At 41.4% G+C, this 27,504-nt stretch overlaps 1 protein-coding gene across 3 annotated transcripts in view; it reads left to right on the top strand.

Moving 5' to 3' along the window:
• TEX14 (testis expressed 14, intercellular bridge forming factor) overlaps positions 1 to 27,504 on the top strand; it is a 3,435,352-nt gene that overhangs the window by 3,287,382 nt on the left and 120,466 nt on the right. For all 3 annotated transcript variants that reach the window (XM_044054283.1, XM_044054282.1, XM_044054281.1), the window contains one exon: positions 14,396 to 14,805. In XM_044054283.1, coding sequence (XP_043910218.1) covers positions 14,396 to 14,805 — 410 coding nt within the window. The remainder of the gene's footprint in view (positions 1 to 14,395; positions 14,806 to 27,504) is intronic.

Below are 27,504 nucleotides of genomic sequence, written 5' to 3' on the forward strand. Positions count from 1 at the left end.
ATAAAGATTTAAATAAACCTCCGATGCACCCTATAGTTGCAAGCAGTGGAGCAAAGACAGAAGCTATGGCTATCTTTGTAGATCGACATTTGCAGCAAGTTGTCAAATATAGTTCATCATACATCAAAGATTCTTTTGAATTTAAAAAAATATGTTAAGAGAAATTAAGGTAACAAAAGAGGATTTTTTGGTAACATTAGACCTAAAGTCTTTATATACAGTAATTCCTAATGATGAAGGAATGAAGGTGGATAAATTGGAACTATTAAGTTCTAAAAAATTTTCGACCAATATGTTTGGTTTACTAATGGAAATATTAGACATTATTTTGAATTTCAACTTCTTTGAATTCAATCAGAAAATATATAAACAAAAAAAATGGAGTTGCTATGGGTGCATCGATGGTGCCAAGTTATCCTAATATTTTCATGTATGGCTGGGAAAAGTATCATATTTTCAAAAGTAAGTTTATGGAACACATTGTGTTCTATAAACATTTTATTGATGATGCTTTTATGATTTGGAGAGGAGAGCAGAACTTGTTAGACGAGTTCTTAACCTATTTAAATGGAGTATGTGGCTATTTGAAATTTACATCTGGGTACAATGCAGAGTATATTAATTTTTTGGATCTAACTGTGTATAAAGAAAATGATAAGTTGCTTACTACTATTTACAAGAAAAATGTGCAGAATAACTCATATCTGCACTTTGATAGCATGCACTCTAAAAGTACGAAAATGAATATAGTAAGGGTTCAGTTGGAAAGAATATATCGTTTAACTGACGATGAAGAAAAAATTCAAAATTAATGTAGCAGCTTATTTAAGAGTTTTATAGAAATAGGATATCCCAAAGAAGATGTATTAAGAATCTCTAAAGAATCTTTCGAAAGAAGAGCCGAATATTAGATAGGTAGAAATAATGCTAAGCCATGCAAGTTACTAATAGTGTAGATTCTGGAGCAATTAAGAACATTATAACCAACAATTGAAAGTTCTTAAAATGCAGTGCTGAGGTCGAGAAAAAAATATAAGGACCAGTATTTGTGCAAAAAAGAGGAAAGAGCTTTAAAAATATATTCCAGAGCAGCTTGAATAATAGGCAGCCAGTATGTACAAATCCAGGGATGGTAGCATGTATGAATTGCAATATGTGTGAGTATTTATTAACAGGTGTGAAAGAAATCAAGATAGGAACTACTATTGTACATCTAAAAGGAAAATATACATGTAAATCTAGGTTTATAGTATATTTAATTATTTGTCAATCATGTGAAGCCTATTATGTAGGGCGTACTACAAGGGAGTTATATAAGAGGGTGTATGAGCACAAGTAAGCTGTCCACATAAAGGACAATAAAAATGCAATGGGCAAACATTATAAAGAAAATGGTTGTAAAGTGGATTTAAAATTTTGTGTATTGGATGAAGTAATTCATTTTGAAGTCAAATTTGATGCTGAATCTGAATTAAGTTGGAAAGAGTATTTGTGGCAGGATAAACTGAACTCTTGTCACCCACCAGGGTTAAATGATAAAAAAGAGTTCACTGCCTTTTTAAAATGGAAAAAGCTAAATCATGTGGCTTGTTAAGTCACATGATTAATTTGAAATGAGATAAATAGTTTTGCTAATTTTAAGCACATTATGCAGCCTGAGGAAGTCCAGGTTGACAAAAGCGCTTACTGTTTGATGTGAAGATTAAAGTGAAGTGAAATTTGGTTTTATTTTGGCTCACTTGTAGTTTTTATTCAATTTTAATTTGCATATTTCCCATAGACCTCCACTACAGGAGGTGTTAGGTATTATACAATAAAGACTAGCTTGGCTGGATCTTTCTTGCATTTGTTAATATCAACAAGTTTATTGTATCACACAACATTTTATACAGCTTATTAAATGCAATCTTCATGCATGGTACGTGAATAACAATCTGTTGATAGTGGGCAGTTTTCCATTAAGTATAAATTACTGAGAGAAACTAGATCTTATTACATCTCTGTCCATCCAGTATTAGCAGTCACATTTTTCCTCCATTTTTTTGTATTATGTAATTCCATTTCTTTACATTTTCCTCCCTCTCACCGTCATTTCAGTTTTTATTAGATATTTCCAAGTTTATCATTGCTATGCTACTCAGTTCTTCAATTTTGGCTTCTTTCTTACTGAAACCTATTTACAAAAACAGAAGAAGTCAAAAAGCAAGAACATAACGAAAAAAAAACAGGCTTTCCCTCTGACCCCACTTAAGGGTCATATGGCACATGCACAGATAACTACTATTACCTGGTTATATCTCTTCTTCCTCTATCCATCCTGTCCATCTTTTTTGGAAGGATCGCCACCCTGTATCCTTTACTTCTCTTGTATCTTCCAGCATAATTTTCCTCATAAGTTCTAATTCTTTATCTTTTGGAGCATCCACTTTCTTCCATTTTTTTTTGGTAATTACTTTCTTCCCTGTTGTCATTATTAGTCCTGCCACTTCTCTATTTTTATCTAGAATATCCTGTTTATAACGCAACTTCAGTATAACCTCTCTTCTTTAGTATTTGACATATCTTTTTAATCTTTCACATTCCCAAAAATATGAACCCATGATTCTTCTTCTATTCTGCATCTCTAGCACTGCCTTTCTGCTCTCTGTAACATTTTCTAATTCTTAATTGTTTATAAAAATATTTATGCATGCATTTCCACAAAAAAAAATCTAAATTTATGTGCCTTTGTCATATATTTGGGTAGTGTCATCATTTCAGCCCATTTTTCATCATTTATCTCCTTGCCTAATTCTCTAGCCCAGCTTTCTTTCAGTCTATAAACTAAGTTGCATGCTTCTTCTACCTATCCAGCTCCTTCCAATATTCAGTAATCCTTCCATTTTCTTCCCTATCTGTGCTTCTGTTCCCAATTTCCTGCATCATTTCAGGAGCCCTTTTTATGTCTGTCCATCATTTCCCTATAACCTCCATCGGATTTTCAAGCCCCTATATCCCCATTCTAGTGATTTTTGTAACTGAAATTTTGTCTTCAATTCCTCCCAGGTCTTTAACTTTCCCCTTAGATGTACTTGAGACCAGTATCTCCCCTGTGTCTGCCTTTTGTTCCAACAACATTGTATCATTTTCTTTTCTACATCAGTTTTTATCGCCCTATGGGGACAATCCATATTTCCCACTTGTGCTCTTCCCCAGTTTGCCATAGCTTTTGAAATATTCTAATCTCTCCCCTTATCCTTTCCTTTACCTTTTCCCATTCTTGTCTGTTACTACAATCATAGTCATTCAGATTGTTTGCTATTTTTCTACAAGCAGAGCTTTATCTTTCTCACTTTCTAATAAATATGTTGACAGTTTCCAGTGCGTCTCCATTCTTACCTCCCTCTCTCTTACTAACTGCAGACCTAATGGCATGATCTGATAGTGTAATTGTTTCTATTTTAATTTCTTTAACCCAATGTGTATGTTCTTTCACAGTCTAGAATTGTCTGTATGTATCCTGCTGCTGTAGTAAACACGGAATTAATTTGCCTGTCCTGAAAAGAACAAATTACCCCATTGCAGTAAAGATTTTCCTTCCGGGGCATTTCATTTCATCATTTATCTGGTCTTTCCTTACATACCTTTTAACAGGTTTTAGCTGGCTATGTGGCATACAGGGACATAGCCTTAACTGTGACAAGGATGGCTCAGGATTGAATTATAGACTGCTGTGCTAGAGGAGCCAACTACAGAGGGTGAAAGTGAATGACTGTTGGTGTCTGTTAGCATTGTGGTCTCTGCAGGACTGACACCTGCTAAAGGATGGGATCCAGAAGCACATAAAAGACCAGGGCACACATCCACCAAGCAGCCCAGTTTTGAGCTGTAACTAGAACAGCTGCAACAACAAAAGCATGAGTACAACTCTTTGCTGGTGTTGAGATAATTATGCACGCCAGAGGCAGCCCAGAGAACTCATGAGTTCATAGATTCATAAGTTCATAGGAGATTATTCAGCTAATGGCTTAATAGCCTTTACAAGCCTAGCCAATGTAACCTGATTTTACCCAAGATATGCAAGAGGATGGCATGGAGTTAGGGCTTTGTAAGCCATTATCAGATCTTACCCAGAAGGGAAGAAATTGTGCAGTCAGTACCAGTAGGGCTGATGGTCAGAAGGCGGAGTAAAGAAAAAAAGCATATTAAAAAAAAAAAAAAACTTTCAGCAGGTTCCAAAGTTCTTTAATGAATGTTTGCTTATTGTTTTCTGTGTTTTATATTGTTAAATAGTCACTGTTCATTGTTTGCCTTTCATTTTATCTATTTAGCCATCAGCAGGTTTTGGTCTTTTTTAAAAATATTACAGTATGTTGATTAAACATGTTTTTGAGCTTTCCTTCTTATTCAGTGGGTTTCACATCTGCTGTGCATATGAGCCACATAACATCCTGCCTGGTGCATGGTAGTGTGGCTTAGAAATACAGTTGCAGTCATGACATTGTGCAGCATTTGCACAACTCAAGGAAAATTTGGCGCATGCTGTATGCTTTAAATGCTGCAGTACAGAGAATGCTGTTCATACATATAGTAAGTATGAGAGAAGATGTGAAAGACACATTAACATTGCAACCTCCTAATAAGCATTGTTGAGGTGGGAATGTTGCAGAGGTATAACTTACTGTTCTGTCACCTGGTGTCATCCTCTGATCTGGCACTAACCTCAGTTGTAAGAACTTTAAGTTAAGTTGCAAAAAGAAAAGCTGCACTTCAGATTTGAGAAGCAACAACAAAAAAGCTCAATTACTCAGACCTTTTTATACTGCTGAGTATAAAATAGTAAATTATTTGTTACAGTTTGAATACCACACAGAGTGCTAAAGTGCTCCAGCCTTGACTGTAAATGCACTATACTGACATTCTGAAATAATGCCTGTAGTGCACTAACCACCAAGCTGCATTTACTGAAAGTGCCCCCTGACACCTTGCATTTTAGGCGCCTGTTCCCTACACCCCACCCTATCTACACCTGTGGAAAGTAGATATATAACAGTCTGCACACTATATTTCAGCTGTACTGTAGGTGCTTTTTTAAACATCAGTACATTGTCTTAAGTGTGTGGAGGCTGTATTAGTATTCCAGGTGTATTGTAGTTGCTTTCGCAAGTTTAATATGCAAGGTGCACAGCAGAAGCACCTCAATAAGAAAAGGCACAGGGTGTTGATGTTTGAGAAAGATTCATTGTACAGTACCTGTTCAACACAAAACTATACTATATACTTACCAGTAACTGTATGATAGGGTGCAAGGTGAAAACACATAGAACATGGGAACAGTTGCAGGCTAGTGATGATTAGCCATGTACACATTTAAGTAAACACACTTAAAAACGTTTGTGCCACCCTTTACATTCACTAAATAGTGCTCACCCTCAAATTGAGTAAGGCTGTACATGATAACCCTGGTGTAAATTTGTGTCTCCCCATCCAATTGTCCAGACTAGCCTTAAAGGTAAGACAAAGTAATAGTTTGTTTGACCTGTAGTGGTAACTTATTCCATAGCCTGGGTATATGTTGCATTAGGAACATATCTCTTAGGTGTCTTTTTTATTTGTTGGTGTATATTTATATCCCTCTTATGGGTGTTTGTAGAGCAATAGGTTTTGCAAAGAGTATGAGAACAAACAGGACTGTGTCTTTCACATCTCAAATAATGAGGTCTTATGTTTATTGTACACAGTACAGCAACATGCTCACTAAGACTTTGCAGGTGTATGGACTATTAGGTGTTCTGATTAATTCTGCAAAAAGACAAGATGAACACACACACAAATACACACACTTTCACCCATTTATGTAGCTGTGGGTGTGTGTTTGTGAGGATTTCAGAGGTGTTATGCTTGCTAATATGTGAAGTAAGTGCTGTACAACTGGGGAATATCTAGTGCACAGGAAAAAGCAATGTAGCTCATTGCCCATTCCTGCACACTAGGTATTGTTTGTATCTAATTATGGAATTTCTTTTTTCATATATGTTATCATGTTAGTACTTTGCAAGGCAGTATCAGCTTTTGCCATATGGAGAACAGCCAATGATTGCTTAGTAAGGCATTTATAGAGCAGTCGTGCTGCAACAGCTGTGGGATATAGAATTTTTTTATGATTTCACATACTGTGTGGCTATATATGTATACAAATGCCTGGCTGCTGATTGTGCAAAGCAATATATATACAGCTGTGTATATGACTGACTGTATTTTGAGTTATAGTCTTTCACAAATTGCTTTGCAGTTGGATAACTCAGTACTGGTATTAGAGCTTCCTGTATCCCGAATGGTAGACAGACTGTTCAGTGATAGACAACTGCAGCTGTGTTGCTGTTCTGTATTAGATTATGGACTTGTTCTGTTGTGCTTTCCTTGAGTTGAATTAGAAGTGATATCATTCACTACAGACCATTTGCATGACTGCAGAGCACACTAGGCTGATCCTGTCTGCTGTTACACAGGTAAGGCTTAGCACTGATGCACTATGTTTTATACACAGCATTGCACCTGTTTGTGAGTATTTCTTAGCTTTAGCCAGTACGTATCATATTTATGAGTTTTACGCATTATTAACTATTGTATTTCTACTATTCTACTGTGACTATTTCTGGTGCTGGAAAGTATGTTAGTTCTGTTACAGTTAATTACTCAGAAAAATTTCCACAGTAAGTTTCTTGAGTGTTTTGTGCCAAAAAAAAAATAAAAAAGCACAGGCGAGCTGTATTATTGATTCTGTTTCTAAGGTTGTTCACTTTCAGGGGAAGAAAAAAACTGAGATGATGAAGGAACTATCCAGGAAATCACTTTTTACTCTAAATGATTGATGTGAAGTTGTTCAGTCTCGCCGTTCATTCTTACAAATGGTTCAGAGCCGATCCCTTGGCTCCGAGTCGGCCGCTTTCACAAGCTCGAGGTTTTCGAGTAGCTCGAGGTGAAGTCCCTATCCCATGATGTTCTCTGCCTCACCTCAGATCTAGTTTGCTCCTGCAACAGATTGGAGGTCGAGAGTGGAGCTCGGGCCAGTATTGAATATTTTGAGATTTATCTTAGATATTTAGCTGTAGACTTTCTGTCAATAGTGTGTTTCTTGGCTAGTTAACCTTAGCGTAATTTCTTTAGGCACTGTTTTACTATTTTTCTGACTAAAATTCTTTGTTATAGAGCAGCTGCTCTTAGGCCTTTCATTGGCCACGTTTTAGTTCACCCTATCCTGTTAAGAGCTGTTATAGCTGTTTGGAAGCTAGACACATTACTGCTTAGATATTATCCTGTTAAGAGTGTTGATTCTTGGAATTTTTGCTGTTATAGCTGTTTGAATACTTTAGGTGGTTTTTCCTAGGTAGATACCTTAACTGCTTAGATATTGTTTAGTGTGGTGCTTGTTGTCTACGCAGTTTGCACGTATGTATATATATATATATATATATATATATATATATATATATATATATATATATATATACACATTACTTTATTGTGGTTTTTCATTGCATGATGGCTGATCAGAAAGAAAAAGAGGCAAAAGTCAGAGTTCAAGAAATGCTCTAAGTGCGGACAGAAAATGTCAATTATTGATCTTCATGTAAGCTGTGTGTACTGTCTGGGGGCAGTCAGTCTTCAGGAGGACTACTCCATTTGTCACACTTTCAGCAGCAGGATCTTGTTGGAGCTCAGGAGAAAACTAGTGGACAGGGGTTTGTTAAAACCTGAATTCCAGAAATCGCTTGACAAGACTGACCAGACTTCCAAATCATCAAAGGGATCCAAATCTACGAAAGCTTCTTCGGAGCCAAAGTCTTCTGCTCTGAAATTTGCTTAGAAGGTGCTGTCGCCGGTTCCACAGTACTCGGAACCGAGCACCGAGCTTGCTTTTCGGAGCTGGTTCCCGGTATTGGAGCTGGTCTCTGAAACTTTGAAATCACCTATTTTACAGTCAGTGGCTTCGTCGATCCCTTAGACTCGTTTTTTGAGGAGCCTTTCCGATGAGGATGTGGACCGAGTGGTGCAGAGGCTCCTCCAGAATCCGGCACTAGCCAAATTGTAGTCGGCTTCAGCCCAACCGGTTTCGGAGCTGAAGACTGCCTTACCTACCGCGTCTACTCCTCCTCCAAGCCAAACAAGGCCTTCGGAGCCAGGGGAGGTGGAACTGATGATTGTGGAACCCTCGGAGCCGAAGCCTGTTCCAGTGCCATCGGCTCCGTCGACTCAGACTACTTCGGTGCCATTCGAGGAGTCTGGGAGCCGACACTCTCCGGTCGGCTCTGGGGAGGCAAGTCGAACCGATGGGTCTGTTACAACCCTTCCTCTCGAAGCTTCGACATGGATGAGCTCGGCTCCTTCCTCTAAGTCAGAGCCCACAGTTTCGGTGCCCGAGAGGATGACATCTTCTGAACTGGCTACTTCCTCATGTCGGAGCAGTCGAGCCTTCAATGCCATGAGGAGAGTTATGTCTTCTAAGACACCCACTTCATCAGGGCCTTCCTCCTCATCCCCAAAAGTGCCGCTTTCTACCTCTGCATCACAGGTCCCTGTAAAGCGTCGAGACCCAGAGAGTCAGGTAGCCCAATTGGGTGACCCAAGTTCTACTGAGACCTCACCAGAAGCTCCTGCTGATGAGATTCCCAGGAAGAAGCTTTGCAAGAGGAGGCATTTAGACTCCCCACAGGAGTCTGTCACATCAGACACTGACTTAGAGGAGTCAGAGGGGTCCCCATGGTCCTTCTCGGAGGATATTTCCTTTGCTGATATCCTTGAAATCCTGAGACAGAGGGGTGACTGGCAGTCCGTTAGCCCTACTGATGATGAGTCAGTGCTCCTGAAGGCCTTTGGTTCTCAACACTCCACCTCCTGGGTGACTCCACTCTTCGATGAACTAATGGAGATGGTTGCTCGAAGGGTGTGGGAGTCTCCTGATACTGTGGAACCTGTCCCTTGGAGGCCCAACAAGTTTATTACATCGCCACAGGACAAAATGTGTCTTATCAAAGGAGTGCCGGTTGATGCCATGGTGGTGGCGGCTGCCACCAAGAAAGAGATGTCGGAAACCTCTTCTGCTGTTCATCCTCCTAATAGAGATTCCAGAACTATGGACAGGTATGAGAAATGCATTTTTAGTTCAGCGACTTTTGCTATGCGAACCCTCAACTATTTGACACATTTTGCCCGACTTCAAAAAGATCTCCTTAAAGAGCTTGGAGATACTCTACAGAGTATTACAGCTGAAGGCCTTCCTGATAAGGTGACATCCCAGCTCAGTACCCTTAATTCCATAGTTAACTCGCCCATGAGACTCGTTTCTTATGCAGCCGATGGCACGAGTCGGGCAGCGGGTTCAGCAATAGCTCTTCGGAGACATTCCTGGATGTGCTTATGCTCCTTTGCGGAAACCTTCAAGTCTTCTTTTGTTAATACCCCATTTAATGGCTCGTCCCTTTTCGCACCTAAAGTCAAGGAGACCCTCACTAGGTGTGAACAAGATGGAAAGACAAGAGTCCATTTTTCCACCCCTACTAGCCCTTACCCCAAAGGGCAAAAGGGAGGAAAAATGTGGTTCCGCAAGTCCCAAGGAGCCTTTCAGAACACATGTAGTGAATCCACCTCCAGGGCAGTGGAGGGGGTAATAATGGAAGACGCCACCCAGGCGGCAGAGGGGGTCCGCAAAACCAGGGCTACAGGGATCAGTTCTTTAGCAAGACCTACCAACACACCTGAAAGGGGGCCCAACTGTCCTACTCTGGAGGCAGTCAAGGGTCAATTGTCTTTGTATCCAGATGCCTGGCTAGAAATTACAAAAGATTCTTGGGTACAAAGCATTGTTACCAAAGGATATGTCATTCCGTTCTCAGAACCTCCCCCTGTATGAAAGAGAATCCCAGACTTTCCACCCAGTCTCAGGGATCAAGCAGCCATAGAGATTCAAAGGCTGCTGGAAAAGAGAGTCATCCAGCCAGTCCCAGCAGACCAAATAGGATCTGGAACCTACTCCAGATTCTTTTTAGTTCCAAAGAAAATAGGGGACTGGAGGCCCATCTTGGACCTCAGCAGACTCAACACTTTTGTAAAGAAGGAGAAGTTCCAGATGGTCACGCTTCAATCGATTCTTCCATTTCCAGGAACGGGTGATTGGATGTACTCTATAGAGCTCAAGGATGCATACTGTATGAAAATGGCCAGACCATCCAGAGATCACCTGCGTTTCCGTCTGGGGGGCAGTCACTATCAGTTCTGAGCACTGCCCCTTGGTCTCACAACAGCCCCCAGAGTGTTTACCAAATGCATGGCAGTGGTTACGGCTCACCTGAGGCATCTAGGATTCTGAGTTTTTCCGTACCTGGGCAACTGGCTCCTCATTGCCACCTCCAGGCATCAACTAGTTCAATCCAGGGATCACACTCTAAATCTGTGTTCTCATTTAGGAATAACTATAAATTGCAACAAGTCTTGGTTGTCACCATCACAGCGTATCTCCTTTATCGGAGCAGATTTAGACACCACCAGCGCCATGGTAAAATTGCCACAGGAAAGAATAGTCACTCTTCGACAACAGTCATCAGACGTTCTGGCACACAAAAAAGTACCAGCCTCTCAAATGCTGAAACTAATAGGTACTATGACAGCAACTCTCATAGCAGTTCCTCTAGAGCATATGCACATGAGAATACTTCAGTGGTTACTCTTCACCAAGTGGTCTTACCAACAACTTCCAATGTCATTCATGATAATGATTATGGATTCATGTAAAAAGGATCTGCAATGATGGTTGACCAGCCATCATGTAACAGTAGGTCGTCATTTTTTCTCCCTCCCGCCATCAGCCACGGTGACCACGGATGCTTCTCTAATGGGGGGGGGGGGCTTTTTCAGGGAAGAACAGCCCAAGGCACCTGGTCAGAGACAGAGTCACAATTGCAAATCAATGTTCTGGAGATGAGATCAGTACCTTTGGCTTTGCAGTACTTCCAAGACTCTCTTCCTCTAGGAACGATTGCGATTCAGACTGACAACATGTCAGTAGTCTGGTATATCAACAAGCAAAGGGGAACCAAGTCTTATCCCCTATGTCGAGCGGCACTAAGAGTCTGGCAGTGGGCAGTATCCACCGGGTGCTTTCTGATAACAATGCACATCCTGAGGAAATCCAACGTGATCGCGGACAAACTAAGCAGAGCCATTCTGATGCCGCACGAGTGGTCCCTCAAAGTTGACGTAGCGGAGATGATTTTCCGCAGATGGGGCCAGCCTTGCTGCGACCTGTTTGTATCCCCCATGAATGCCAAATGCAGAAGCTATTTTGCCCTGAATCCCCCACCAGGGGAAACCTCAAGGGATTATCTCATACTCGTTTGGCCCCTTGGATTCCTATATGCATTTCCACCCATTCCCCTGATTCCAAAAGTTTTGCAGAAAGCCAAAGCCTTGGGGAGGACTGTAATTCTGATAGCCCCATATTGGCCTTGACAGATTTGGTTTCCCTTCCTTCGACTCCACCAGCTAGAAGAACCTTGGATTCTGGTCCCAGTTCCAGATCTACTGACACATTCATCAGGGGCTCTTCATCCTTCACTTCATTCCCTCAGATTGACAGCTTGGCTGCTCCAATTCCCAACATAGCTAGGTCCCACAATCTTTCCTTGGAGGTGCAGCATATCCTTGTATTCTCACATAAAGCTTCAACCAGAAAGTTATACACCAGTAAATGGAAGCGGTTTGCTTTCTGGGCTTCTCAAAATGATATTGACCTGTACGTCGCCCCAATTGCTAGCATTTTAGAATTCTTGACTAAGCCTTTTAATGAAGGTGCTGTGGCTGCTACCATACGTGTTCAATTAGCTGCAATTTCAAATTTTCAACTCGGATTGGAAGGCTCTAATCTTATGTCTCACAAGTTTTGTAGAGTCTTCTTAAAAGAAACCATACATCTTAGACCACCAGTTAGACAACCTTCACTCCCTGGAATCTAAATTTTGTTCTATCTAGGATTATTCTTCCTCCATTTGAGCCTGCATCCTCCTGCCAACTAAAATTCCTGTCTTGGAAAACCATCTTTTTGGTGGCCATTACATCAGCATGTAGAATGTCTGAACTTCAGGCCTTATCTATTAAACCCCCATATTTGATTTTTCACCCTGACAGAGTGTCGCTCTGGACTAACCGTTCCTTCCTTCCAAAGGTATGTTCAGAGGCTAATCTAAATCAAACTATTGAACTCCCACTCTTCTTCAGTAACCATTCCAATAAATTGGAGTATATGTTGCATAAACTTGATGTTCACAGACAACTCAGATTTTATTTGGATAGAACAAAAGAATTTAGAAAATCAGAACAACTTTGTCTCTCATGCTGATACCAAGAAAGGTCTACCGGTGTCAAAAGTTACTCTTTCCAAATGGTTGACTGATTGCATAAAATTCACATATTCATAGGTTCATAGATTAGTACTAAGCTAACTGTCCTTGCAAGCCATTTTAAGCCTAGCCAGTTGTCCCCTGTGAGACTCAAACCCTGCACCTTGTGTTTGCAAGGCAAGCACCTTAACCATTAGGCCACCCTCCTAACACAAAATAGGTTAGTACTAGGCTAACTGCCCTTGCAAGCCAGTTTAAGCCTAGCCAATTATCCCTTGTGAGACTTGAACCCTGCACCTTGTGTTTATAAGGTAAACACCTTAACCATTAGGCCACCCTCCCAACCCTTCTTCTGTGAACCAACCGTTAGACCATAGTGTGAAAGCGCATTCTACTAGGGCTGTTTCTACTTCTTCAGCTTATATGGATAGACTGCCGTTGGACATGATATGTGCAGCTGCCACTTGGTCTAAGCCACAAACCTTCATTACGCATTACAAAGTAGATAAAGCCTCCAGGGACAGGGCTTCCTTTGGTTCCACTGTCCTCAGGAATATACTCCCGTGAGCCACCCAGGATGAATGGTGCTTGGGACGCTACCCATTTGTAAGAATGAACAGTGAGATTGAACAACTTCACATAAAGAAGTTATGTATTTGCCATAACGTTCCATAGGTTCACAGGTTTATACTAGGCTATCTGCCCTAAGGCATTTATAAGCCTAGCCCAAATTTTTGTGGCTTACGCCACCCCTTATATGAAAAAATACTGTGCCCATTAGTTTGTTGTGCCTCTGTCCAGCAGTGACACAGAGATGATTCCCGGGGTAAACCTACGATCTCCCATCCACAGGTCAAGATTTCTCTTGAACAGAGCCAGCGAGGTGCTCTGCCTCACATGGACCGGGATTTTATTCCACAGCATAGGGAGTCTCTGAGTGATAAATCTACCCCTCCAGCACGTCCTATTTATATCCGTGCTAAGGTTTAAGTCGCTTGCTCTAGTGGTTTTGGTGGATTTGGATTTTTTGAGGTGGAGCATGTCCATTAATTCCAGGTTGGACATGGCCTTGTATGTCAGGCACATGTCACCTCTGAGCAGACGGTATGCGACTGAATAGAGCTGGAGTTTCTTCAATCTGGCAGCATATGACAGATTTTGGAGTCCCTTTATCCTTTTGGTGAGGAACTTTTGGGGTCTCTCCAATTGCTGCAGATGTCGGGTGAGATACATCCCGAATGGGGCATTGTACTCGATCATTGGTCTGATAAGTGAAGAGTACAGGGGAACAATGACCTCACTAGATCCATGTGAGTTGTTCATTTCGCCTTCATTCTTACATTCCCACCCGCCTTCCCCCGCCAGGCTTCTCGAAGAAAGAGTAATAGTTTTTGCGGTCTGGTGGGTCTTGTTATACTATTTCTTATTCCGGCTGGAGTAATGTTCAGGTGTTTCTTATATTGTACATGTTGGGATCAGCAAACTAGATCTGAGGTGAGGCATAGAGCATCATGGGATAGGGACTTAGCCTCGAGCTACTGGAAAACCTCGAGCTTGTGAAAGCGGCTGACTCAGAGCCTAGGGATCAGCTCCGAATCCATCTGTAAGAATGAAGGTGAGATGAACAACTCACATGGAATGTTATGATTAAGTACATAACTTCTTTTTTTTTTCTTACTATGTATGTATAGATATGGACTACATCTTGCTGCAATGTGCTGAAACTTGCTCCTTGCATTGTGTTCTTTGCCAAAAACATCCTGTAGTGATACTCAAGCCTGTGCTTGATTACTTAGAATCTGATTGTATTTTGTGCTGCATTATCATCTATGCATTGTCGGCTGATGTACTATCTGTTTTACTTGTGAAATAGCTTTATATTTCTGGTCATAAATGAATGGGGGTCTTCTACATGTGTAAAATGTTTGGTAAATATTCATATTATATGTTGTTTGCATGATATTAGAGCTGTGGATGTGTCATACTGCAAACATATAATCTAAGTAAATGTATTTAATTCAAAGGAAGGAAGACCCAGAAGATGAGGAAGAATCAACAGTGAGAAGTACTTACCAAGAGGCAAAATGCACAGAATTAAAATATAACAATGATGTAAAACAGGCTGTAGGAACTGGTGCTAAAGTTTCTTTTGGAATTGACATTAGTGATAGCAAAATAAGCATTTGCGAAGTTGCTGAAAATGGCAAGCAGTATGAAAGAAATGAAGATGTACCTGTCAGTGCTGATAGGAATTCTGAGAGAGTAACTGAAGGAAGTAGCTATCAAGGGAAATTAAGTGCAGACAACATTAAAGTAAAAGAAGATGCTAAGAACATGTGCAAGGAATATTCACCTGCTTGTGTTCTTCCAGAATCTAGTGACATAAGCATATATCATGAGGCAAGAAGTCCAAAAGAGGAAGATGATACAGAAGGTGAAGTTACAAAACTAATTCTAATGTTTTGCCTCTGAATGTTGCTATGAGAAAATAACATGCAGATTATCTTATTAGAAGATATTTTAATCAGAGATCATCACAAGATCTTTCATAGGGATCACTCCAAAATCATAACATCTGAGTTTACCCCCCTTTTGTGTCTCTTTTTCCTTGCCAGATTTATTATGTAGTGGCATATTCCCTGCAGGGAATCTGGCTGTTTTACACTTGTTTAGGCACTTAAATAAATAGCACAAAGCTCCCTTATATATCCTGCCTTGTGTCCAGTCCTCTTCAATTCTTCTTGCTGCTTTTCAGTTGTTGTTCCTCAGTTGTGCTAGAATAATTCTGGTTAAGTATTGGCTGATGTTTTATGAGCTTTAGTTGTTTATTTATTTTGGTTGGATAAGACATTATCATATTCATAGTATCATCAATCACTGTCATCACTTTTCCAGATTAATCCCTGAATGGTGTTCATAGACTCAGTAAATAAATACATCATTAATAAGCAAATAACCCTTAAAGATTTCCACATACAGTATTTATTGACCGTAATACTGAAGAATGTGAATACAGTGAAAGATTTAAACCGTATACAAAAATTAGAAGACTTAAGAGTGTTGAAGTCTTATCTTACTGAAAATTTACTTAAGTCCCCTGAACAAAGAAAAGCAAAGAATCTAAAATACTTCACTAAACAGCTAACAAAGTTGTGGAAAGCAGAGGCATTGTTCATAAGAGATCTAAGCTGATAAGATACACAAGGAACACTTGCTTGTAGTCTCTGAAGATTTATTTATTTGTTTATGTTGCATTTGTTGACCAGGATAGTCCGTCTGGGTCTGAGCCCATTTTCAGCGGTGGACAGGGAGAAAAGGTCAAATAAAACAAGAATAACATTGACTGGTACAGTGTTCGTTTTACATTGAATTTAACAGAAATATTTAGAGACAACAAAGAAAGTACAATATACAATAGGCACTTAAGTGAAAAGAAGAAAGTTATTACAATATATTAAAGTTGTGTGTGTGTGTGTGTGTGTGTGTGTGTGTGTGTGTGTGTGTGTGTGTGTGTGTGTATATATATATATATATATATATATATATATATATATATATATATGTATATATATATATATAATTTTTTTTTTTAGGGCAGGGGTCCATCTTTAGTTGATCATTTCAGTATACTATAATACATGTACGTATGTATACCCGTACAAAAGAAAAAGAGAAAGGAATTATCAGATTATACTCTTATTGTAGGTAGATGATAGGTGTTGTTAACAAGTGGGAGTGGGGTCTATGTCGAGACTATAACATTTAGGGGATGAAATTTGATGTGGGCTTATGTGGTATTAACCTGGTTTGGTGCAGGAGAAGAGCCAGTTGTTAGTGAGGTAGTCTTTGAGCAGAGTTTTGAACTGGTGTAGATTGGGAGCATTTAAGAAGTGCTGTGGGATTGAGTTCCAAAGTTTAGAATTGTGGTGGGAGTAGAGTGTGTCCCCGGCTTTGTTGTAGCTTTTGGATACTTGGAGTGCTTTGTGTGAGGATCAGAGTTGCTGAGTGTTGGCATATGGTTGGACTAATTGTTGTATGGCTGGGGTTCTGTTTGGCTGGTATATTAGTTGGTGGGTAAAGACAAGCTGGGTATAGATCAGTTGTGAGAGTTCTAGCCAATTTATTTGTTGTAGGCCAGAGCAGTGGTGGGACCTATATTGGGAGCTAGTGGCGAACTTGGCCATTTTATTGTAGGCTGATTCAGGTTTGGTAAGGTCAGTTTTGTTAAGGTTTGTAAAATGAGAGACATGTAGAGAACAGTAGATAAGAGATGAGACCTGGCGATGTTTAGTCTAGATTGGCTAGTTAGGAAAGGATTAATTGGTAAAGAGACCCTAGTCTGATGTTTAAACCAACAAAAACGAGAACTAGTAAGATAACAAAACCCACACAGTGAACTGCATCAAACCGTTTTATTCCATAACCATAAAAAGATACTTAGCGCTTTCACCCAAACATTAGGGCATCATCAGAGTACAAGGAATTAACATCAAGGCCATTCATATATATGCAAAAATTGCCTAATAACATAATTAACTAATTAAAAAGATGATTGATTGATTAAACAATATCAATGTAGAGATATATCGTAAAGTGACTTGGCTCTAATAAAAACTACATGTTTAAAATGCATATAATATAAATGTCAACACTATACATATAAAAAGGTAGAAAAACTTATATTATTATAAAATATATTAAATATAAATTATAAATTAATAAATATATATATATATATATATATATATATATATATATATATATATATATATATATATATTAAATCATGACTATACACATAAAATATGGTCATATAAAATGTGACCTATATTTTAAAATACTTGAAATAGATATATTTTCATTAATACCAGGTAGCATACAAGCATTTAATCTGAATTGCCATAAACATTCCATAGCCTCAAGCATAGTCTTGTCGTCACCACCTTTATGAACGTTGTGTGGAATTCTATCTATGACAAAAAATATAAATCTTTTAAAACTTGGACATCTAGTACTGTGCATGTATAAGGAACTCGTAGTCCTGTGGTTCTTGATATCCCTAGTATGCTCAACTATGCGTTCCCTTAACTTCCTAATAGTTTTACCAACATAAAATGCCGGGCATGTTGAGCAAGTAGCCAGATATATCACCATCTTCGTGTTGCAATTACAGTAACCTGGGCATCTAATAGTCTTATTGTAACCCTGTATTGCAACATAAGGACCATCATTAATGTATTTGCAAGTGTGATATGTACCACATTTACTCATTTTAGATGTTTTATATAAATTCCTATTACTATTAGACTCGTAGATGTCCTTTAAATTTCTCCCTCTACTAAAAGTGATTTTGGGCTGACTTCCTAATATCTTAGATAACTCAGCATTGTTTATAAAAAATTAGGAAGTCAGCCCAAAATCACTTTTAGTAGAGGGAGGCATTTTATGTTGGTAAAACTATTAGGAAGTTAAGGGAACGCATAGTTGAGCATACTAGGGATATCAAGAAACACAAGACTACAAGTTCCTTATACATGCACAGTACTAGATGTCCAAGTTTTAAAAGATTTATATTTTTTGTCATAGATAGAATTCCACACAATGTTCATAAAGGTGGTGACGACAAGACTATGCTTGAGGCTATGGAATGTTTATGGCAATTCAGATTAAATGCTTGTATGCTACCTGGTATTAATGAAAATATATCTATTTCAAGTATTTTAAAATATAGGTCACATTTTATATGACCATATTTTATGTGTATAGTCATGATTTAATATATATATATATATATATATATATATATATATATATATATATATATATATATATTCATTTATAATTTATATTTAATATATTTTATAATAATATAATATAAGTTTGTCTACCTTTTTATATGTATAGTGTTGACATTTATATTATATGTATTTTAAACATGCAGTTTTTATTAGAGCCAAGTCACTTTAAGATATATCTCTACATTGATATTGTTTAATCAATCAATTATCTTTTTAATTAGTTAATTATGTTATTAGGCAATGTTTGCATATATATGAATGGCCTTGATGTTAATTCCTTGTACTCTGATGATGCCCTAATGTTTGGGTGAAAGCACTAAGTATCTTTTTATGGTTATGGAATAAAACGGTTTGATGCAGTTCACTGTGTGGGTTTTGTTATCTTACTAGTCTGATGTTTGTTTTTTTAATGATTTGAGAGAGGTGTATGTTGAATTTTAATTTGCTATCAATTGTGACACCTAGTAATTTGGTATGTGAGCTGGTGTTTATGATTATGTTGTTGGAGGAGTGGATTTGAAAAGTGACTGAGGGATTGGGTGTTTTGGTAGGGAGAAAGAGCATTAGTTTGGTTTTGTTTGAGTTCAGTATGAGGTTAGTTAGCCAGGATTCTATTTCTAGGAAGGATTGTTGTGTTATATCATGTAGTTGTGTTAGAGAGGGGGCGGAGCATATCAGGGTAGAATCATCTGCATATTGGATGATAGAGACGATGGATGTGGATTTCTGGAGTTGATTTGTGAAGATGGTAAAAAGTAGGGGGCCTAATATGGAACCTTGTGGAACTCCTATATTAACAGGGAGCAAAAATGATACCTGCTGATGCCATCTAACAGCCTGCTGACATTTGGTTAGATAGCTGTGGAACCAAGCTAGGGAAGAATGAGATGTAATGTTGCCCGTTCTGACAGCAGTTTTTGGTTTGAAACTGTGTCGAATGCCTTTGAGAGATCTAGAAAGATGGATGAGACATTTATTCTGATTTCTGTGTTCATTTACTATGTTAGTAATACTGAGGAGGGCATTTGTGGTGCTCTGGTGGGGGCAAAAACCATGTTGTGTGTTTAATAGGAGGTTATTGGAGAGAAGGTAGTGTAGAAGCTGGGAGTGAATACATTTTTCTAGTATTTTGGAGAGGGTGAAAGAATGGCAATGGGCTTGTAATTAGAAAGCTTGATAGAGTTGCCACCTTTATGCAGTGGGGTGATATAGGAGACTTTCCAGATTAGTGGGACATAGTTCTTGGACATGGAGCATTTGATGAGGATAGAATTGGGGTAAAGTAAGTATGGCTTCGGAGGCAAATTTGAGGAATTCTGATGGGAGGTTGTTAGCAGCTTGGCTGGTGGGGTTGAGCTTACTGAGTAGTTTTTTTTATGGTATGGGTTGGGACGAGGTTAAAGGAGAAGGAGTTTACACCCTCGTTGGCTACGGGGATTGTAGTACTGATGTTTTGGTCATAGTTAATAAGTGAGTGAATTGGGTTTATGAAAAAGGAATTGAATTGTGTAGCAATGTTATTATTTGATGGGGGTGTGGTAGGATTGGGTGTGGACGTACTACCAGGTTGCAGGAGTTTGTTTATAGTGGCCCAGAATGTTTGGGGGTTGTTTTTGTTTCTTTGTTGTGCCGTGATGTAGTAGGCTTTTTTATTGGCTTTTATCTGGGATTTGACTTTATTCCTAAGTTGTTTGAAAAGTAGAATGTTGTCATTGCTTTTGTTAGTTGGCCAGTGTTCTCATGCCTTGTCCCTTTCTTTTAGTAGGTGTTTGGTATTGTTTATAAGCCAGGGTGTGTGGTGATGTTTTATTCTAGCTATTCTCCAGGGGGCAAGGCTGTTTAGGATGTTGAGGAAGGTAGTGCTAAAGTGTTGAACGGCTTCATCTAGTGGTAGTGTTTTGAGGGCGGACCAGTTAATTTGTTGGAGGAGGGAGTTGAAAGTGTAGGTATTAAATTTTTTCTTGTTGCGGATTAGCCTATAGACTACTTGTCTGGGTGGAAAGACTTTAGCAAGTTCCTCAGAAGCTGGTGCTTGTATTCAGGTGACTTCTGCACACAAGAATGTGAAGTTTGCCTCAAAAATACCATCATAACCTCCTCTAATGTTGGTGCTGCTGAATATTTAATTAAGTAGGCACCTTCAAGGGTGACTAAATCAATACAGATATCAGACCTACTTACGATTGCCTTAAAACAGAAGGAGGTAGATGTCCTAGAAGTTTTGGTAGCAGAGGTATCTGGTTTTGCTGCCACTGTCACAGTTCACTTCCTCAGATCCACAATAATAATTCACCTCACAACCTGCCAGATGTAAACTTACTGATCCTAAAAGATTGTGAACTACATCCACAAACCAGCAAGTAACATAACTCAAGCATATTTTTTTGTATAGGGATAGACCCCCCCCCCCCCACTGCAAACAACCAGTTCAAGACCTCACTCTCTTCCATCATCATGATCAATCCCCTTTTTCCTATTTTCTACGTGGGCTCAGGGTGTATGTCAACTGTCTGTTTCTATTTAATGCTACTCTCCTGCTTTCTTCAACACTCATGCCTGACTGTCGCAGATCTTCTCTCACAAAGTCCAACTCTTTACTGGATGGCCTTGTTTCCTGTTGCCTTCTTCCTGTCTGCCCCAACTCTTCTTCACCAAATTGCCTTCTGCTTTTCTGCGCATATGTCCAAACTACCGTTATCTGTTCCCTTTGACCTTTTCTGCAATTGGAGCTACATTTGCTTCTGCTCTTACATCCTCATTTTTTTCATCTGTCCCACAGTGTGCACCCTACCACCTGTCTCAGGCACTTCATCTCCATCACCTCTAGCTTCTTCAACTGCTCTGCCTTTACTGACCAGGTTGTTGTACCATACAATAGTACTGGTTGCACCACTGTTTTGTACACTTTACTTTTCAGCTTCTTTGGCATTCTTCTGACATATACTACACCTGACACTCTGTGCCAGTTGGCTGCAGCCCCACTGATTCTAGCTTTGGCCTCCTCATTCAGACTTTCCTTCTCTTCAACCACCCCTCACAGATTCTTGAAACTGGTAACCTGTTCCACTATTTTCCCTTTTATCTCATTTCTCAGCTTCTCCTGAACTCCACCATTTGCTGCCATTACAGCTGTGTTATCTAATCTCAGTTTTATACTATGAGCCTTCAGTTTTGCATTCCATTACCCTGTCCTTTGCTGAAGTTCTTGCTCAGGGTCTCCCTGTAATGCCACATCATCTTCATAGAGCTATGTTGATCTCTCCCCTCTGACCCGTTTGCTAATGACCACACTCTTTTTCCTTATATATTCTAACACCACAGTCACACTACAGCAGAGAAAAGAAAGACAACACACAAGAGAGAACTGTTGATTAACTGTTGCTCTTCCTGTTCTACTACTAGTCCCCTGAGCTGTAGATGGGGCCCTAATAGCAAATGGATGTAGTCAGCTGGGGGAAATGTAACATCAGAAAAATAGGACTGGAATATAGCAATCAGGCAGTTAAATCTTCAATATATGAAAAATAACCCTTCCTCAGTCTTCAGTGTAGTTTTCTTATTTTATAGATTACTGGCAAAGGAGATAAAAAAAAGATGTTAAGTTGTCTATCTCGCCTTCGTTTCTTGCTTGTTGGGATCAGAGCCGATCCTCGGCTCCAACTCGGCCATCTTCTGTAGCTCGAGAGCTGTTTACTGGCTCGAGGCTACCCCTTATCCCATGATGCCTAGCGCTCGCTACCCAGATCTTGTTTGCCACTTCAGCTGCGAGGTTCGTTGTTACTGGCTCAGGCTCATATAAGTTTTATTGAACTACTTTTTCTGTCAGATTAGGGTTTTTTCTGATAGTTTATTGTTTAATATATAGTCGCTAACTAGTTTTGTTGTAGCTTAGTGTATTTGTAGTTTTTCCTTAGAACTCATTTAAATTAGAGAGTTCTCCCCCTCCCCCTCCCTCTATCCCCTTTGTAGGTAGCGTTTTAGTTTAAGCCTTTTCTTCTTCTGTTTCTTAGGTAGCCGTTTAAGTTAGAGGCTTCCTAGTTAAAAAAAATATATATATATATATATATATATATATATATATATATATATATATATATATATATATATATCTTTAACTGCAGTATACTGTGTGTTTTGTTTTTTTTTTTTTTTTTTTGCTGTTCGGCCTCTTGGCCAAAAACAGTTCAGTGTAGGTGTAGTATCTTTTAGTTGGATATGTCTAAAGAATCCAAGGTGTCTGGATTCAAGAAGTGTGACTCATGCTGTCAGAAAATATCTCTGACAGATGGGCACACTTCTTGCGTCTATTACTTAGGCGCAGTGCACCTGCAGGACTCTTGCATGCCATGCATTCAGCCCAAGAGTTCTGCAGGAGAGCAAAAGTAAGCTTATTTTGAGGGGTCTTCTTAAGCCCCAGGATTCACCGGTCAAGGCTCAGCCTGTGAAATCTCCTAAACCGACCAAATCATCGGCTCTCAGCTCAGAGCCGTCATTGGCCCAAGCCTTACCTGCTACTTCGGTTCCGGCTGGAACCGAGGAGACTGCCTCCCTCTCGGCTCCACCAGTACTTTCGGAGCTGTCGCGGACCCACAAGAGGCCGAGGTCCCCTTCTCTAGAGTCTATACATTCGGCTCCTTGGTCTCCCCTGTTGCAGAGTGACCGCAGTCATAGATCCTCCCACTCTTCTCGGTCCTATAGGCTCTAGGATCATGACGTGGAGAGAGTGGTCAGTAGGTTGTTGAAGTCACAGGCACTGGCCAAAATGTTGTCCAGCCCTCCTCAATAGGTGTCGGCTCCATCAGCTTCCATTGATGTTCCTCCTCCGACTCCATTGAGCTCGGAGCCAGAGTTTGTTGGGGTTTGAATCGTGGAACCATCGGCACCGAGAAAGATTTCTCCTTCAGTTCCGTCATCAGCTTTGATCTCCTCGATGGTGCCGTCCGTCCAGGGATCTGGGCACCGAGACTCCCTCGTCGGCTCCGAGGGGGCAAGTGGCATTGGACCCTTGTCCGGCCCCGTTCTCCATCTCGGAGTGTCGGCGCAGGTGAGCTCGGCTCCTACGTCGGCCTCGGAGCCGTCTCCCTCGGTGCGGAGGAGGATTCCTGTTTCCTCGGAACCGGAGCCTTCTCTGCATCGTGGCAGGGATGCCTTCGATGTCATGAGGAGTGTACTGGCCTCTGAGTCAGCTCTATGTTCAACCCCACTGGCTCCATCCCCTGTAGTGCCTGCGTCAACCTCTGCCCCTCCTCCAGACCCCAAGCGTGGGGAACCGGCGCTCCAGAGCACCCCATTGGGTGTTTCCTCTTCTTCCGAGGCCTTCCTTGATGATTCAGAGGAGCCCCCTCGGAAGAGGAAGTGCAAGAGGAAGCATATTGACTCCCCCATGTGTGTCACTTCGGTTACGGATTTGGATGAATCGGAAGGGTCCCTGAGATCCCCCACTGAAGATGTTTCCTTTTTGGTCATCCTAGAAATGCTTAAGCAGAGGGGGAACTGGAATGCCCTAGCCCCCACTGAGGACGGATCTGTATTCCTGGATGGGTTCGGTTCCCGACCTTCCGCCTCCTGGGTGTCTCCGCCTTTCGTTCCACTAATGTCGGTGGTGGCTCGAAGGGGTTGGTCAGCCCTGGATACAGTGGAACCAACCCCGAGGAGACCCGGCAAGTTTATCACTGCACCCCCTGATAAACAGTTCCTTACTAAGGGTGTTCCCGTAGATGCCATGGTGGTAGCCGCAGCCACTAAAAAGGAGTTAGCGGAAACTTCTTCCTCTGTCCATCCTCCTAACAAGGAGTCTAGGACCATGGATAGATACGGGAAGCTAATGTTTGCTTCAGCGACCTTTTCCATGAGGTCACTGAATTACTTATGCTGTTTTACCAGGCTTCAGAGGGATCTCCTCCAAGAGCTTGGAGATTCCCTCCAGGATCCATCAGCTGAAGGGGCTCAAGCTAAAGTGGCTTCTCAGCTGGCGACCCTTAATTTGGTAGTTAACTCCTCCATGAGGCTCATTTCCTATGCAGCCGATAGTGCGAGTAGAGCCGCAGGTACAGGCGTGGCCCTCAGGAGACACGCATGGATGCAGCTCTGTAATTTTGCGGAACCTTTTAGAGCGTCGTTCACCAACACTCCCTTTGATGGTTCCTTTCCTTTTGGACCACAGGTGAAAGACACTCTGACTAGGTGTGAACAGGAAGGCAAGACTCTCTCTTCCGTGGAAGTCCATTTTTCCACTCCTTCCAGACCATATCCCAAGGGTCAGAAGAGTGGTAAAATGTGGTTTCGGAAATCCCAGGGAGCCTCGCCTGACACACGTAGTGATTTTTCCTGCAGGGGCAGAGGAGGAAACAACAACAACAGACGCTGCCCTCGGGGCAGAGGGGGTCCACAGAACCAGGGCAGCAGAGAATCCTTCTCTGACAAGCCCTTCCAGCATCCCTGAAGGGTTGCCAGCTGCCTGCCTCTGGAGGCAGTCAGGGGAAGACTTTCACTGTACCCAAAAGCCTGGCAAAACCTAACGCGAGACAAATGGGTACACTCAATCATATCCGGAGGCTACATAATTCCCTTCTTTCAACCCCCCTTAACGTCAAGCAAATCCCTCCCAGATGTTCCACCCAGTCTGAGGGCCCAAGCAGTCATAGAAGTTTCAAGACTGCTAGAACAAGGAGTCATCCAGGAAGTCCCAGCAGACCAACTCGGATCCGGAACTTACTCAAGGTTCTTTTTGGTGCCAAAAAAGACGGGACTGGAGACCAGTATTGGATCTCAGCAGACTAAACAAGTCTGTTCAAAGAACAAGGTTTTGGATGGTCACGCTACAGTCCATTCTACCCTTTTTGGGTCAAGACAATTGGATGTGCTCAATAGATCTTCAGGATGCGTACTGTCACATCAAAATGGACAGGCGCTCCAGGAGATTCCTTTGCTTCCGGCTGGGAGCCAGTCATTACCAGTTCAGAGCTCTGCCCTTTGGTCTCACCACAGCCCCCAGGGTGTTCAACAAATGCATGGGAGTAGTCCCGGCTCACCTGAGGCGTCAAGGATTCCAGGTTTTTCCATATCTAGACAACTGGCTCCTTACTGCTACCACCAGGCATCAACTCCTTCAAGCCAGGGACTGTACAATCACAATTTGTGCCCAGCTAGGCATTACTATAAATTTCGAAAAATCTGCCTTATTGCCCTGTCAATCTATTACCTATATAGGAGCAGATTTAGATACAAGAAGTATGTCCGCAAGGCTACCGCCAGACAGGGTAGCCACAATTCGGCAGCAAGTTCATATCCTCATGCAATGCAAAAGGGTACAAGTCAGGTTGGTCCTTCAAACTCTGGGTTCTATGGCAGCGGCAATTCTTCTGATACCTCTGGCCCGTTTTCACAAGAGAATCCTTCAGTGGCTTCTCTTCACATAGTGGTCCTTTCAACAGCTCCCCATGTCTCACATGATCATGATTACAGAAACATGCAAAAGGTACCTTTCCTGGTGGATGGCCTCCTCACTGGTGTCTCAGGGCAGACCATTCATCCAGACTCCTCCGGTTGCCACAGTGACCACGGATGCCTCACTGATAGGGTGGGGGGGGGCATTATCAGGACAGTCCAAGGCACTTGGCAGCCTCACGAGTACCGTCTGCACATAAATGTCTTGGAGATGAGAGCCATGCTCTTAGTGTTGCAAGCACTTCAGGACTCTCTCCCTTCCGGGATCATTGCAATTCAAACGGACAACATGTCAGTAGTGTGGTACATCAACAAGCAGGGCGGAACCAGGTCCTACCCCCCTATGTCGAGAAGCACTCAGACTCTGGCAGTGGGTGATTTCCTCCCAACGATTTCTGATTGCGACGCATATCCCTGGGAAGTCCAACGTCATAGCGGACGGGCTCAGCAGAGCTATTCTCATGCCTCACGAGTGGTCTCTGAATCAGGTAGTTGCAGATCTGATCTTCTGCAAATGACGACAGCCTTGCTGCGATCTGTTTGCCACCCCCTTCAACAGCAAATGCAGCAACTACTTCTCCCTTTTACCGCTTCCTGGTCACCCTCCCAGAGATGCTCTAGTCCACGATTGGCCTCAGGAACTTCTTTATGCCTTCCCACCGTTCCCTCTTATACCAAAACTCATAGAGAAAGCTATTCTGTTGGGTTGCAAAATGATCCTCATTGCCCCCTACTGGCCTCAACAGATATGGTTTCCATTCCTGCAACGTTACCTCCTCGAGCAGCCCTGGACTCTGGATTCTATTCCAGACCTGCTGATTCATCAATCAGGAGAGCTGCATCGATCCCTCCAAACACTCCAGCTCACAGCTTGGTTGATCCATTTCCAACCCTAGCCAGGCTTCCCAGCATTTCCCTGGCTGTGCGTGAGATTATTTTCTCCTCTCACAAATCCGTTACTAGGAAGACTTATGCTAGCAAATGGAAACGTTTCTCTTGTTGGGCAGAGGCTAGGAATATAGATCCCTTTTCAGCCCCAGTTCACGAAATCTTGGAGTTCCTAACAGAGCTTTTTCATTCTGGGTCCGCTTCTGCCACAATCAGGGTTCAACTAGCGGCCATCTCTAACTTTCATGTTGGGTTTTCTAATCTAAACATTATGTCTCATAAGCTGTGTAAGGCCTTCCTCAGAGGGACGACTCTCCTTAGGCCCCCAGTGAGAGATCCCCCTCCTCCTTAGGACCTTAATTTGGTACTAACCACCTTGATTATGCCCCCTTTTGAACCAGCAACATCCTGCTCCATTAAGTTTCTATCTTGGAAAATTCTCTTTCTTGTAGCTATTACCTCAGCCAGATGTGTCTCGGAACTTCAGGCACTAAGTGTTCGTCCCCCATACTTAGTTTTTCAGAAGGACAGGGTTGCTCTGAGAACTAATCCCTCCTTCCTTCCAAATGTCTGCTCAGAAACTAATCTAAACCAATCTATAGACCTTCCTGTGTTTTTCCCTAACCACACCAACAAGGCAGAATACAAATTACACCTTTTGGATGTTCATAGACCATTGCGTTTTTACCTGCATAGAACGAAGGATATGAGAAAGTCGGACCAACTTTTCCTTTCCTATGCTAGGGGCAAACAGGGTCTTCCAGTTTCCAAAGTGACCCTGTCCAGGTGGTTGTCTCATATTATTACCTTCATTTATCAACTAAGAAACAAAGAGTTGTCTACCAAACCGAAAGGCCATTCTACTAGGGCTTTGGCCACCTCTGTAGCCTTCTAGTCTAGGTTGCCCATGGACTCTATCTGTGCCACTGCCACGTGGGCAAATCCTCATACCTTTATTTCTCATTACAAGTTAGACATGGTCTCCAGGAGTAGAGCTAACT

The sequence above is a fragment of the Protopterus annectens genome, chromosome 13.part0 (assembly GCF_019279795.1).
Source record: "Protopterus annectens isolate FY-2018-M chromosome 13.part0, PAN1.0, whole genome shotgun sequence".
Classification (NCBI taxonomy): Eukaryota; Metazoa; Chordata; order Ceratodontiformes; family Protopteridae; genus Protopterus; species Protopterus annectens.